Source organism: Ochotona princeps, chromosome 15 (genome assembly GCF_030435755.1).
Source record: "Ochotona princeps isolate mOchPri1 chromosome 15, mOchPri1.hap1, whole genome shotgun sequence".
NCBI classification, from domain to species: domain Eukaryota; kingdom Metazoa; phylum Chordata; class Mammalia; order Lagomorpha; family Ochotonidae; genus Ochotona; species Ochotona princeps.
In genome coordinates this window covers 44851361-44864199 of record NC_080846.1, presented here as the reverse complement: position 1 = coordinate 44864199, position 12839 = coordinate 44851361, and the positions used below count along the sequence as shown (strand labels likewise).

The 12839-nt window shown below is 44.8% G+C and overlaps 1 protein-coding gene across 2 annotated transcripts in view; it reads left to right on the top strand.

Moving 5' to 3' along the window:
• The first annotated feature begins 11659 nt into the window (after window positions 1-11659).
• FGD6 (FYVE, RhoGEF and PH domain containing 6) overlaps window positions 11660-12839 on the top strand; it is a 122347-nt gene continuing 121167 nt past the window's right edge. For both annotated transcript variants that reach the window (XM_058673254.1, XM_058673253.1), the window contains exon 1: window positions 11660-11883. In XM_058673254.1, the coding sequence (XP_058529237.1) occupies window positions 11868-11883 (16 nt within the window). In that variant the 5' untranslated portion in view covers window positions 11660-11867. The remainder of the gene's footprint in view (window positions 11884-12839) is intronic.

Below are 12839 nucleotides of genomic sequence, written 5' to 3'. Positions count from 1 at the left end.
TACTAGTGTTGGAATTTAACCGCATAATTAATAAATATTCCTCCTATTTACCAGTGACTGCAGTGACAGCTCAATTGGCTAAACCTCCCCCTGCAAGCACCAGCCTCCCTCATGGTCACCAGGTTCGTGTCCCGGCTGTTCTACTTCCCATCAAACTCCCTGCTTGTGGCCTGGAAAAGCAGTAGAGAATGGCCTAAAGCCTTGGGACCCTGCACCTGTGTGGGAGACCCCAAAGAAGCTTCTGGTTCCTGCCTTTGGATCAGCTCAGCTCCTGTTGTTGTAGCCTTTGGAGAGAATCAGCAGATTGATCTTTCTCTTTATTTCTTATCTCTGTGAATCTGCCTTTCTAATAAAAATAAATAAATCCTTAAAAATGCATATCTTTTCTGGCCTGGGATCACCTCAGACAAAATTTCTTTGGGGATCTCCCCAATCGAACTGCTGGATTCAGAACCCTAACCATGAAAAGACAGAGGACAGAACAAATTAATCAGCTGCCCCGGCCATATGTTGGCAGTGAAAAACTGGGAAAATGGAGATTCTAAGATGGACTAGGTAAATCAGTGGATTCTTCAGCAACCTCATCGTGCTTGGAATGGCAAGATTGGCAGCAATTCATAACTGTTGAATTATCAAAACCACTTGAGCAAGACCCTCGGAGCATGCTCTACATAAGGACCTGGGATGGGAGGGAGATTGGGTGGTGCATCTCCCTTTACCTCCCCCTTTACCCCAGATACAGGAAAAAAAAATGTGGAAATAATAGTCTTACCCACTTTCCTATAGCTTTTTTTTTATTTAAATTTTTATTTTTATTGATTACATTGCATTATGTGACACAGTTTTATAGGCACTGGGATTCCCCCCACCCCTCCTATACCTTTTGAACATTTGTACTCCAATTAACTGTAAAGACTGTCAAAAAAAAAAAGAAAAAAAAAAAGAAAAAAATGCATATATTCTGTAATGCTTCTAACTTGAGCCAATGTTTAGGACAGGGTATTTTAAATAATATAATTTAGGGTTTCATGTTTTAAAACTGAAACTGAAGATACATCTTAAGAAAAAACGAAATGATGTAAATACCATGCTGTTATCTGGGGGATGAACCTTCACCTTTCTTAAGCATGGCTATTCCAGATAGCAAGCTCCATTACTAAAACAGAAAATACCATCCACATACACATTAACAGGAAAAAAAAAAAAACAACCAATTTCCTTCCATTAGTCAAATCAATAATGCAGATAGAAAAGAATTTACAAATAACATTTGGGGAAAAATACCTAAATGTTCCTTTGGAGATCTATAGCCTTTAAAAATACATAGATAATTCTCTTAAGCAAGAGAGGGATTTTTTAAACATTATTTTAAATATGGAAGTTAGGGCCAGCATTTGGCACTGTAGTTTAAGCCAGCGCTTGCAAAGTCAGCATCCTGTTAGTGTTTGTTTGAATGCTGACTGCTCCATTTCTAACCCAGTTCCTTGCTAATGTAGTGGGAAAGCAGCAGAAGCTGGCCCAAACGTTTGGAAGACCCTGATGGAGTTTTAAGCTCCTAGGTTTAGCCTGGCTCAGCATGACCATGCAGGTATTTGGGGTATGAACCAGCAGATGGAAGAACTATCTTTTTCTTCCTCTTTTCCTCCCTTTCTCTGTAACTCTGCCTTTCAAATAAATAAATAAACCCTTGTGGTGGGGATGGTTAGAAAAGTCAGGGAAGTTTTGTGAGGCTCATTTCCCTACATGTATTTGTTTTGGCGCTATAGGGGGAAAACAGCTGAAGATGAACATATTGTCAACAAAAGATTACCATTTCCTAATTACTGTTTTCAGCCAAGAGCAAAGGGAAAGAGGGAAAACTAATTCAAAGAAACACCAAAGGCCCAACTCAATGTCTCAGTGGCTAAAGTCAGATCTGTGCACACCAGAATCTCATATAGGCGCTGGTTCGTGTTCCAGCTGCTCCATTTCCCAACAGCCAGCTTCCTGTTTGTGAAAGCAGTGGAGGATGGCTCAAAGCCTTGGGACTGTGAGCTCCTGTGAGCGACATGTTAGAGTCTCCTCGATCTTGGCTTTGGTTCAGCTCAGCTCTGGCCATTGCGGCCATTTGGGGAGTGAACCAGCAGATTGAAGATCTTTTTTTTTTTTAAAAGATGTATTTTTATTACAAAGTCAGATATACAGAGAGGAGGAGAGACAGAGAGGAAGATTTTCCGTCCGATGATTCACTCCCCAAGTGAGCCGCAGCGGGCCGGTGCGCCCCCATCCGATGCCGAGAACCAGGAACCTCTTCCAGGTCTCCCACGTGGGTGCAGTGTCCCAATGCATTGGGCCGTCCTCAACTGCTTTCCCAGGCCACAAGCAGGGAGCTGGATGGGAAGTGGAGCTGCTGGTATTAGAACCGGCATCCATATGGGATCCCAGGGCGTGTTCAAGGCAAGGACTTTAGCCGCTAGGCAACGCCACAGGGCCCAGCAGATTGAAGATCTTTCCCTCTGCTTCTCCTCCCCGTAAAATCTGTGTTTCCCATAAAAATCATCTTTAAAAAAAAAAAAAAATCAAAAACCTTTGCTAGTGAAGAGTTCAACTACAGCTAACAAGGGTATGAAAAGGTCCCTTGAGGACAACATTATCCATATAAGCAGGAAGTTACAAAGAAATGGTTTAGATGCACTGTAAATCATAAGGAGGCAGAAAACGAGTTCTTCAGAGTTGGGCACCTAGCCTACCAGCTAACTGTCCAGTGGGATGCCCACATCCCATACCAGAGTGCCCAAGTTTGACTAGTGATTCTGCCACCACTTTGAACTTCTTAATGCTGCATCCGGCAGATTCAGTTCCAGGCTTCAGTGTGGGCCCAGCCCATCACTGGGGACAAATAGGAAATGAATCAGTACACTGGAGCTCTGTTTCTCTCTGTATAGTGAGTGAAGCTGCTGCTTGGAATGCTTGTATTCCTTATCAGAGTTCTGTTTAACAGTATCCTGGGGAGGCAGTGGACAATGGCTCAAGTAGTTGGGCCCTTGTCACCTATGCGGAAGTCCTAGATGATGTTCTAGGTGCTGGCGTGGCTTGTTTCTGGCTGTTGGGAGCATTTGGAAACAAACTACTTCAGATGAAAAAGCCTTATTTCCAGGTACTCTTCCTCTCAGGAGTAGCAGAGTTTAAGACCAAAGAAATTGCGCAGAGTTTCAACAATTAATTTACCATGGAAAATGGCTAAAAGTCACATAACAACAAAAATCACACTTTATCCCTATTCAAAATTCTCAGAACATCTTAATGATTACAATGTAGTAAAACAATAATATGAACTCATAACTATTTACTTTGCTTAATACTGCTAGGTATTGTGTCTGCTCATCATTTTTTATACCTTGTCCTATAGTTGGACCTGCAAGAAGGTACATTATCAGGGTGGCACTATTCTTCTCACTTCAACCAGTCAATTATCTGGAAGGAGCCAGACTCCGGTATAATGGAATTAACTTTGACGTTATATAGGAAATCTAGCCTTAATGAAATGAAAGTGCTCAGATTCCAGGGCAAGGACCGGGAACTGGGCCTGGCAAGCCCATTCTCCCTCTCCCTGCCTGCCAGTCCCTCTTGCATCATCTTTCAGTACGCTTCTACTCCTCTCGTAGTTTGAGGACTCAATGTCAACCTCTGGGAAGAAAAACTGAAAATGTCTTCAAGAGATGGGAGAATCTCCAAACATGACTCAATGAAAAGAATTTAGTTCAAATACAGTATGTGACTGGGTAAATTTCAAGACATCAATGAGTCTTATTTCTGAACCTGAATATTAATAAAATAGTAGAACACATCAAAAAGGGAAAAATATCACAATTACATTTTCATAGGGAAGGAGAGTTTAGGTTCTATGAGAGTGCACAGGTTTGCTTAACCTTTATACTTTATCATCTTTCCAGTGTGCCACCGTTTTTTAAAAATTTATTTTAATTTTTTATTGGAAAGTCAGATTTACAGAGAAGGAGATACAGAGAGAAGGATTTTCTGTCTGCTGGTTCACTCCCCAAGGGGCCACAATGGCGAGAGCTGAGATGATTTGAAGCCAGGAGCCAAGAGCCTCTTCCGGGTTGCCCACATGAGTGCAGGGTCCCGAGGCTTTGGGCCGTCCTCCAGTGCTTTTGCAGGCCACAAGCAGGGAGCTAGAAAGGAAGTGGAACAGCTGAGACACAAATTGGTGCCCATATGGGATCCGGGTGATGCAGGGCGAGAACTTTAGTCACTAGACTACTGTGCCGGATATGGCAGAGGCAGGAAAATTCCCTCAGACACCTCCCAAACTGTCTTGCGCCCAGGATTATAGATATAAATCTGGACTCCCAAATGGGTATACCCATGATTTCCACTTCTCTCAAGATCATGCGTTTTTGACTCCCTAAAATAATATCCATGATCTCCCAGATGTCCAACAACAATGGACTTCTTATATTAAATCCCCTTCTGTTTATGGTAGATGGGCAGGTTTCTGTTTTCTGTATAAGAATGAACTTGTATAGCTGAAATAACAGACACTATCTAACTTAACATAACCTGAAGCATGTTGCACCAGAAATTAACATCATTCCTAACAAGTTTTCTGATGTTGAAAAGGTTTGCTCCCATAGCAGCCTGAGGGGAGGAGAGCTGTAGTTCAGAGTTGGAAAAGCCAGACTCAGGAAATAAGGTGGTTGCCCCAATTCTTTTCCAAGAACCTTCTCAAAATAATGAGAACTCATTTTCAAAACTCTGATTAGAGGGGCTCAGTCTCCATCCAAGCCTCTGGTTGCACCAAGAGGTGCATGACCAAGGTGGTCATCATTAAGGTTGAAGAGAGGGAGAAAAGATCCGGATAGACTTCAGGGATAAGATTGGTGGGTATGTGAAACAGCCTGAAGCAAGCAGATCAAGAACCTACCACATTTTTGTAAATTAAGAAACTATAAGCCTGTAAAAACTGAGGTTATTTAACTACCAAAGCAACTATTTTTGTATGTTTAGATACACATTTATAGATTTTTATTGAAAGAATCTTCATTTATTTTATTTATTTATTTTTAAAGATACATTTATTTTTATTTAAAAGGCAGAAAGAGACAGAGATTTTCCACCTGTTGGTTTACTCCCCTAATGGCTATAATGGCCAGAGTTGCGCTGGTCCGAAGGCAGGAGCCAGGAGGTTTTTCCAGGGCTTCCATGTGGGTGCAGGGGCCCAAACAGTTGGGCCCTCTTCTGATGCCTTCCCAGGTTACTAGCAGGAAGCTGGATCAGACATGGAGCTGCCAGGACTCAAACTAGCACCTATGCAGGATGCTGACACTATAGACAGAGGCTTAGCTTGCTATACCATGAAGCTGATCCCTCAGATATAGATATTTTAAAGATTATTACTATTATTATTATTTTAGTTGAAAAGCATAGTTTCAGAGAGGGAGGGAGAGAGAGAAGAGAAACATACACAGATTCTAACCACAGTTTTACATCCCAAAGGATTCCAATGTTGTATCTGGGGCCAGGCTATGGGCAGAACTTGGAACTTTATCCAGGTCTTCCACATGGGCAGCAAAGGCCCAAGCACTGGGGCCACCCTCTGCTACTCTCCTAGTCACATCAGAAGGGAGCTAGACTGGAAGTAGCACAGCTACGACTTAAACCTGAAGCTCACATGGAATGCTGGCTTGACAGGTAGTGGCAACTTAACTTGCTGCATCGCAATGGCAGCCCTATGGCAACTCTTTTTTTTTTTTAAAGATTTATTTTATTACAAAGTCATATATATATATATATATATATATATATATATATATATATATGAGGAGAGACAGAGAGGAAGATCTTCCGTCTGATGATCCACTCCCCAAGTGAGCCGCAACGGCCGGTGCACGCCCATCCGAAGCCGGGAACCAGGAACCTCCTCCTGGTCTCCCATGCAGGTGCAGGGTCCCAAAGCATTGGGTCATCCTCGACTGCCTTCCCAGGCCACAGGCAGGGAGCCGGATGGGAAGTGGAGCTACCGGGATTAGAACCGGCGCCCATATGGGATCCCAGGGCGTGTTCAAGGCAAGGACTTCAGCCGCTAGGCCACGCCGCTGGGCCCTATGGCAACTCTTAATCCCACAAATCTGAACCACCAGGGAGCCAGACTCTGAAAGATGTGCAGAGTCCAATAAAGACGGATTTTCAATATACTTTACACAATACTAACAGAAAAAGAAGTTTGCAGAGGACGGCCGTAGATGCCAATAGAAAAGAAACTATTCCAAAAAATTGAGTAAGAGCACCAGAATAGGTTAACCCAGGAAGTCACTTTACAGCAAGACTGGAAGAATCAATATATTCAAAAGAACTAACTAAAAAATTGGATGAAATGAACAGTTAGAAAGGTGTAAACAGTACTCAAGCGAAATATGGGAGACAGTATAACAGCAAGGGACTAAACAGCAGGAAATGTCTATACTTTCCAGGCCTAAAACCCAAGGCAAGGCCAGCAACTCAATACTGAAACATGTCAAGCTTCCCGAAATCAATCTATAGATTCAAAACAATCTCAGTCATATCAATATTTCACTAAGGCTTCTGAAAAACACTGAAATTTACAGGAGGATTCTAAAACCCATACAGAAATAAAACGGACCCAAAGCAACCAAAGGAAATCCTGGAGAGGAATAAAGTTGGAAGCTTTCATCCTATTGGATACTAATATCTATAGATATAAAATTACGGTAATTAAAATAAATTGGCAATGACATAAAAATAGACAAATTGATCAATGGAAAACAAGCATCTAGAAAGAGGTCTATGGGGCCCGGCGGCGTGGCCTAGCGGCTAAAGTCCTCGCCTTGAAAGCCCCGGGATCCCATACGGGCGCCGGTTCTAATCCTGGCGGCTCCACTTCCCATCCAGCTCCCTGCTTGTGGCCTGGGAAAGCAGTCGAGGACGGCCCAATGCATTGGGACACTGCACCCTTGTGGGAGACCTGGAGGAGGTTCCAGGTTTCCGGCATCGGATGGGCGTGCACCGGCCGTTGCGGCTCACTTGGGGAGTGAATCATCGGACGGAAGATCTTCCTATCTGTCTCTCCTCCTCTCTGTATATCTGACTTTGTAACAAAATAAATAAATCTTAAAAAAAAAAAAAAAAAAAAAAAAGAAAGAGGTCTATGGACCAATGTGGTGGCAATCGGGCTAATCCTTTGCCTGCAGTGCCACCATCCCATATGGCTACAGGCTCAAGATCTGGCTGCTTTACTTCCAATCCAGCTCCCTGCTTAGGGCCTGAGAGCAGTCCACATGGGATGGTCCACATGCTTGGGCCCCAGCATCCACATGCAGACAATAACAAGCTCCTGGCTCCCAACTTTGGACCAGCCCAGCTCTGGATGTTGCAGCCATTTAGGGAGTAAAACCAGCAGATGCATTATGTCTTTCTCTGACAGGTCTATAAATAAAAGATACCCTGATTTATGACAAAGGCAACTCAACAGTGAGGAAAGAATGGTCCATTCAGTAATAATGTTGGGTCAACTGGACATCCATATGGGGAAAAATTGTATTGATCTTAATACTACACATAAACCAGTTCCAGATGGATGGCATATCCAGATGCAAAAGATCAAAAATACTTCCACAAAAATTTCTTTGGGACTTTGGAGTAGGAAAATCTTTCTCTGAAGAACTATCCCTAAAACAACAGGATTAACTGGATTATAATAAAGTGGAGAGTTTCTGTTCAATGACAGATGCTATTAAGAGGCAGGTATTTGCTGCAGCTACTAAGACACCTCCTAGGAAGGCCAGATTTGTGGTGTAGCGCATGGATTTGCCACCTGCTCCAGCATTCCACATGAGCACTGCTTCATGTTCTAGCCATTTCTGATCCAGCTCCTTGCTAGGGACTGGGAAAAATGGTGGAGGATGACCCAAGAAGCTCCTAGCTTTGGCCTGGCTCAGCACTGGCATTGCAGCCACCTGAAAAATATTCTCTTCTCTGCCTGCCTGCCTGCCTACATTGTGATTTGGAGAAGGAGAGTGAACACAGAATGACAATTGATAGGATATCATTTGTATGAGAATAACTGATTCGATATCATTTGCATGAGAATAACTGATTCCATGATATCATTTGAATGAGGACACTTAATTGCATATGCAGACAAGGGTGTGGAATCAATTGATGGGTTCCATAGAAAGGCTTATGGGAACTAGGTAAGCTCTTACAATACCTCCTCCCTTTTCCTATGTGAGCCTCAGTTTATAAAAGTCCGAAGCCACTAATAAACTTTGGCTATCTCACCAACACGGTAGTCCATGTGTGTTATTTTAGGCTCCGTGCATCAAGTCCATCACTGCAGGACAGTGAACACCTGTGGATCTGGCTTTCACATGAATATAAAAATCTTTGGGGAGCAGAGGAGGAAGACATGTCCCAGGACACCAGAATTCCACTGTGCAGTGCTTGAGTTGAAGTCCTGGCCCTGTTTCAGATTCCAGTTTGCTGCTCATGTGCACCTTGAGAGGTAGCACACAATGGCTTAAACAGTTGGAACCATCAGCAGTGTAAAAGACCCAAATTGAGTGCTGGCTTCTGGCTTCCACCTGGCTCCAACCCCGGCTATCTGCAGACATGTCTTCAACACAGAGAGAAAATGAGACCACCCCAAAGGTGAATATTTAAGAAATTTGAAGCAGTTTCACAAAAGTTGTTACAACCACTTTATAATCATGCTTGACATTATTTTATATATATACCCACAGAAGCTAAATACATCTATTTCTTACAACCCAGTCATTACACTTGTAAGTATAGATAGTCAACAGAAACATGTTTGACAACACACAGTAATAGGCTCCTGGTAGCACTACCCATGATTTAAAACTGAAAACCAACTAATGCCCTTCAACAAAAGCATGGCTTTTTAAAAAAGTCAGATTCCGGAAACAATGGTATTATCCACTTTCACCCTGTAGCCCTTGACACTTTGTTCCCTAATGAACTAAGTAAGATTATTAAAAAAATAATTAAAAAAAAAAACTTTAAAAAAAGTCAGATTCCCATGGAATACTACAGAAAAAAAATGTTCATGTAACAATATGGATGATTCACAAATAAAGGCGGAAAAAGAAAACGCAGACATAAAACAGCATATCAATACAACTGTGCAGTGTATAAAAAACAGAGACAGAGTGATCTAAGTAGGGAGACTGGAAGGAGCAGCAGGGGGCTGTTGCTGGCTGGAAGGCGGTTTCTAGACCCGGGCGCTGGTTAAACACTGAGCAAAAATACATCAATACAACAAAACGCTGCTCTAAAAATATATGTGTTGGACAAAAAGCAAATAAACAGCAAATGTGAAAACAGTTTTTTTCTGTATGTATGATAAAATCTCAAAGATATACGAAGAACTCATGCAAATCAATTTTTAAAAAGCTAGCGTTGAATAGGCAAATGGCCCAAAAAATATGAAAAAAACTGCTCAAGTGAAATAAAAATGGCTAACAGCTGTACAAATGTACAAAGTAGAAATCAGAACGGTAGCATATTATGTTTGCCTATCAACTCAGCAAAGATGAAGGTTACTGCTGAGGGTTTGGTTAAATGAATGCTTTCTTATCCCTTGAGGAGACATGACAAGGCATAACTGATTTGATTCATGAATTGTAAAAAACTATTCAGATCTTTGAGCTAGTGAGCTCACTAGTTTCTCTTCTAGAAATTACTCCGAAGTAAAGCTGCAATTCAAAATTGCTTCACATCAGTATTACCATAATGTTATTATGAAATAACCCATCCATTAAAATGAAATGGTTCTGTCATTTCACATACTGGTGATGGGTATTATTACCAGCACTGTAATATTTAAGAGAAAAATACATGAAAACGTCCTTTTATATAGAAACACATACACACACAAACCTATCAGATGATTTTCATTTGGCTTTAGTTTCTGCAATGAAAATGTCTTCAACAATTTATTATGGTCAGAAATCAAAGAAAACAGGGCTCCACAACACATACCAGTTTGCCTTACAGAAATGCATGCAACCCCCATTTCTGTCTGTCCTTGAACTTTCACAGGCAATCTGTAAAATTCCTTGATTTTGCCCTAGGCATGTCTGCCCAAGCTTTTGTGCCATCATTTCTTTTTCTCATTTCCAAAATACAGCCTCCTGTCTTTTCTGGTGGACTTCAGCAAAAGGCAAACATTTTCTGTTTCTTCTACAATGTAGCTATAACCAGATCACAGGCTAAATTTGCACACGAGATACCTCCACAGGTTCAAACCTCTGCATATACAAGTCTGTTCCTGTAACAGTTTCTCTCCTCCGCCCTTCCCATTTGATTCACCTTGGCTATCAGTTATTTGGTATAGCGTCTTGGAGCAGACGGCTGTTTCCAAATTAATTCTCCAAGGACAGTTGGTACGTATTTCAACATTTATCAATTTGTATGGTTAGTGGCTGGCTCTCCTGCTGTATGTCATGTGCCATTTTTCCATATACACACACACACACATACACACACACTATTTTTAGGGGTTCGGGTTTTGATCTGAATCAACCAGAATAACGGCATCAGAAACACTCTCCCGGTTTTTTTTTTTTTTCATTCAAAATGGCAGAGTACATCTTAAACTAGTCCTACACAAAAGCATCCAGACTCCGACCTCTCATTCATTACAACTGGATATACCCAGCGCAATAGCAAAGGACAAAAGAACCGAACATGGACGCTGAGATGCCCAAACCCACAGTAGTTCCTACAAGAGTGGTCATGAAATCCTGTGAGAAAACCGACACCTGCTGCCTTCCGGGCGAGAGCCACGCCTTGGCGGTGAGCGTGGACTTCAGGCAAGGTGCACAGCGACATCCCCAAAGCAGCCGCAGGGTAAGGTGCAGCCGAGTGCGGCCCCGCCCCAAGGCAGGCGCAGTGCCCCCGGAGGGTGCTCGGATCCCCGGGGCTCCTGCCCGCCGGCCAGGCCGCCACCCTCCAGCTGCGAATTCCGGGCCGGCCTGAGGCCGACGCCGCTGCCGACGGGGCGACTCGGGCTACACCTGTCACGCAGCAGCCCGATTCGAGGCCCGGACACCGTGGGGATTCGGTGGCTGAGACAGGCAAGGGGCGCCTCGCGACCGCCTGGCCTCTTCCATCCTTCGGAAACAAAGACAATTCACGCCCACCGCCATCTTCTTCCTCACCTCAAACACCACTTCTTCGTCAAACTCCGGTGTCATCCTTCTCCGCCATGCCACCCGCCTCAGCACGATGGGAAATGAAGGCGGGAGAACCTGGCAGCTCCGATGCTTAGGGCTCTACCCGGCGCGTGGGGCAGAAAACTACACTTCCCAGTATGCCTCGCGGCGCACGCGTCCCTCCCACCCCCCCCGCTCCACCTCCTCCAGGCCCGCTCATTGGAGCAGAGCGTGAGTCTGTGGGCGGGAAGGGCGGGAGCAGGAGGAAGCTCGAGCCCTGTGATTGGAGGAAGCTGCGGTTTTTGTCTGCCTTTTACGGTTGCGACTAGCCAGGGGGCGCCCGCGGGCACTGATTTGGCGGGGGGCAGGGAGGGAGCGCTGGACGGGCACGCGCCTGCGGGGCGGCGGAGGGCCTCGCTCGTGCCCGCGCCTGGCCGTCGGCCCACAGCCCGGCGGGGCGGCGCTCGTGCTCGTTCGCCTGCCGCCGGCGGCTCGCGCCCGGCAGCGCCGCGGGGTCGCTGGAGCCTGCCGCATCCTTTGTGCGGCGGGACGGAATGAGAGCGCCGCGGGGACTCTTCTGTCTTTCCCGAACTCTGGCAAACAATGGCCTGAGAAGGGACCATGGATTGAGAGGAGGGCGGCCAGCGGAGAAGTGAACTGCGCTGCGCAGTCATGACTTCTGCCGTCGGTAAGGGACCGCTCTCGGCGGTGCCGCTTGGAAAAGTTGGGAAACGAGCGCTGCGAGGCTTGGGGCTCTTGACCAACTTGCTCGGCGGGGCTGGGGGGAGCCGAGCGACGCCCCCACCGCCCCTCCACAGCCTCCCCCGAGCGCCGGGCGAGCGCGCACAGCTGACCGCGAGGGCTGAGGGGGCAGTCGGGGACCTCGCTTCCCCGCAGACCCGTGCCGGGGCTCGGCGTCAGGTGGAATGCCAGGTGGGAACGGGGTCTGGGTTCCCGTCCGGTTTTGTGGCTTGCGAGGAGCTGCCCAGGCTCCCCCGGCGCCTGGTTGCCTGGGCAGGGAGGCTGAGTCGCTCGGACCTTGGGAGCGGGGCAGAAGTGTAGACGTTGTTACTCTCACGTCCCGGTGGGCTGACGCCTGTTACCTTGTTACTGGGATTGCCTGTGGCTTTTTTTCCAGTTTATCTAGCATTTTTTTTTTTTTTTTTTTGCTCTATTCTTTCTGCGCTATGTGTAAATACTTGGTTAGTATAAACCAATGCCTTACTTTCTGTCTTCTCACCCCCCCTGCTTTCCTTACCCCTGCCTTTCCTGTCTTCCTGATGACAAAAGCCTGTTATTTACTTAGGTGGGGATTTTGAGCAGTTCTGGACTTTGTATTTTTGAACCCTTTTTAAAAAGTGTATTTTTTTTTTTGTTTTCTAAAATTATGACTAAAGTGCTGTCCTATTTACTTTGTAAGAGCACAGACTAATTTTAAAGCCGGACCCCAACAGTCATTAGTTTTTTTTTTTTTAACCTTTTTGCTCACTCAAACGTTCATTAGACTTTTATAGTAAAATAGCCTGAACCTATCCCTTAGAAGTTTCTTCCCGAATCAGCACTTAAGTAGCAGATTAAATTTTCATTGCTTTTCTTGGCATTTGTTTAAAATTCCTGCAACTTGAAACTGTCAAACAGCGCTCT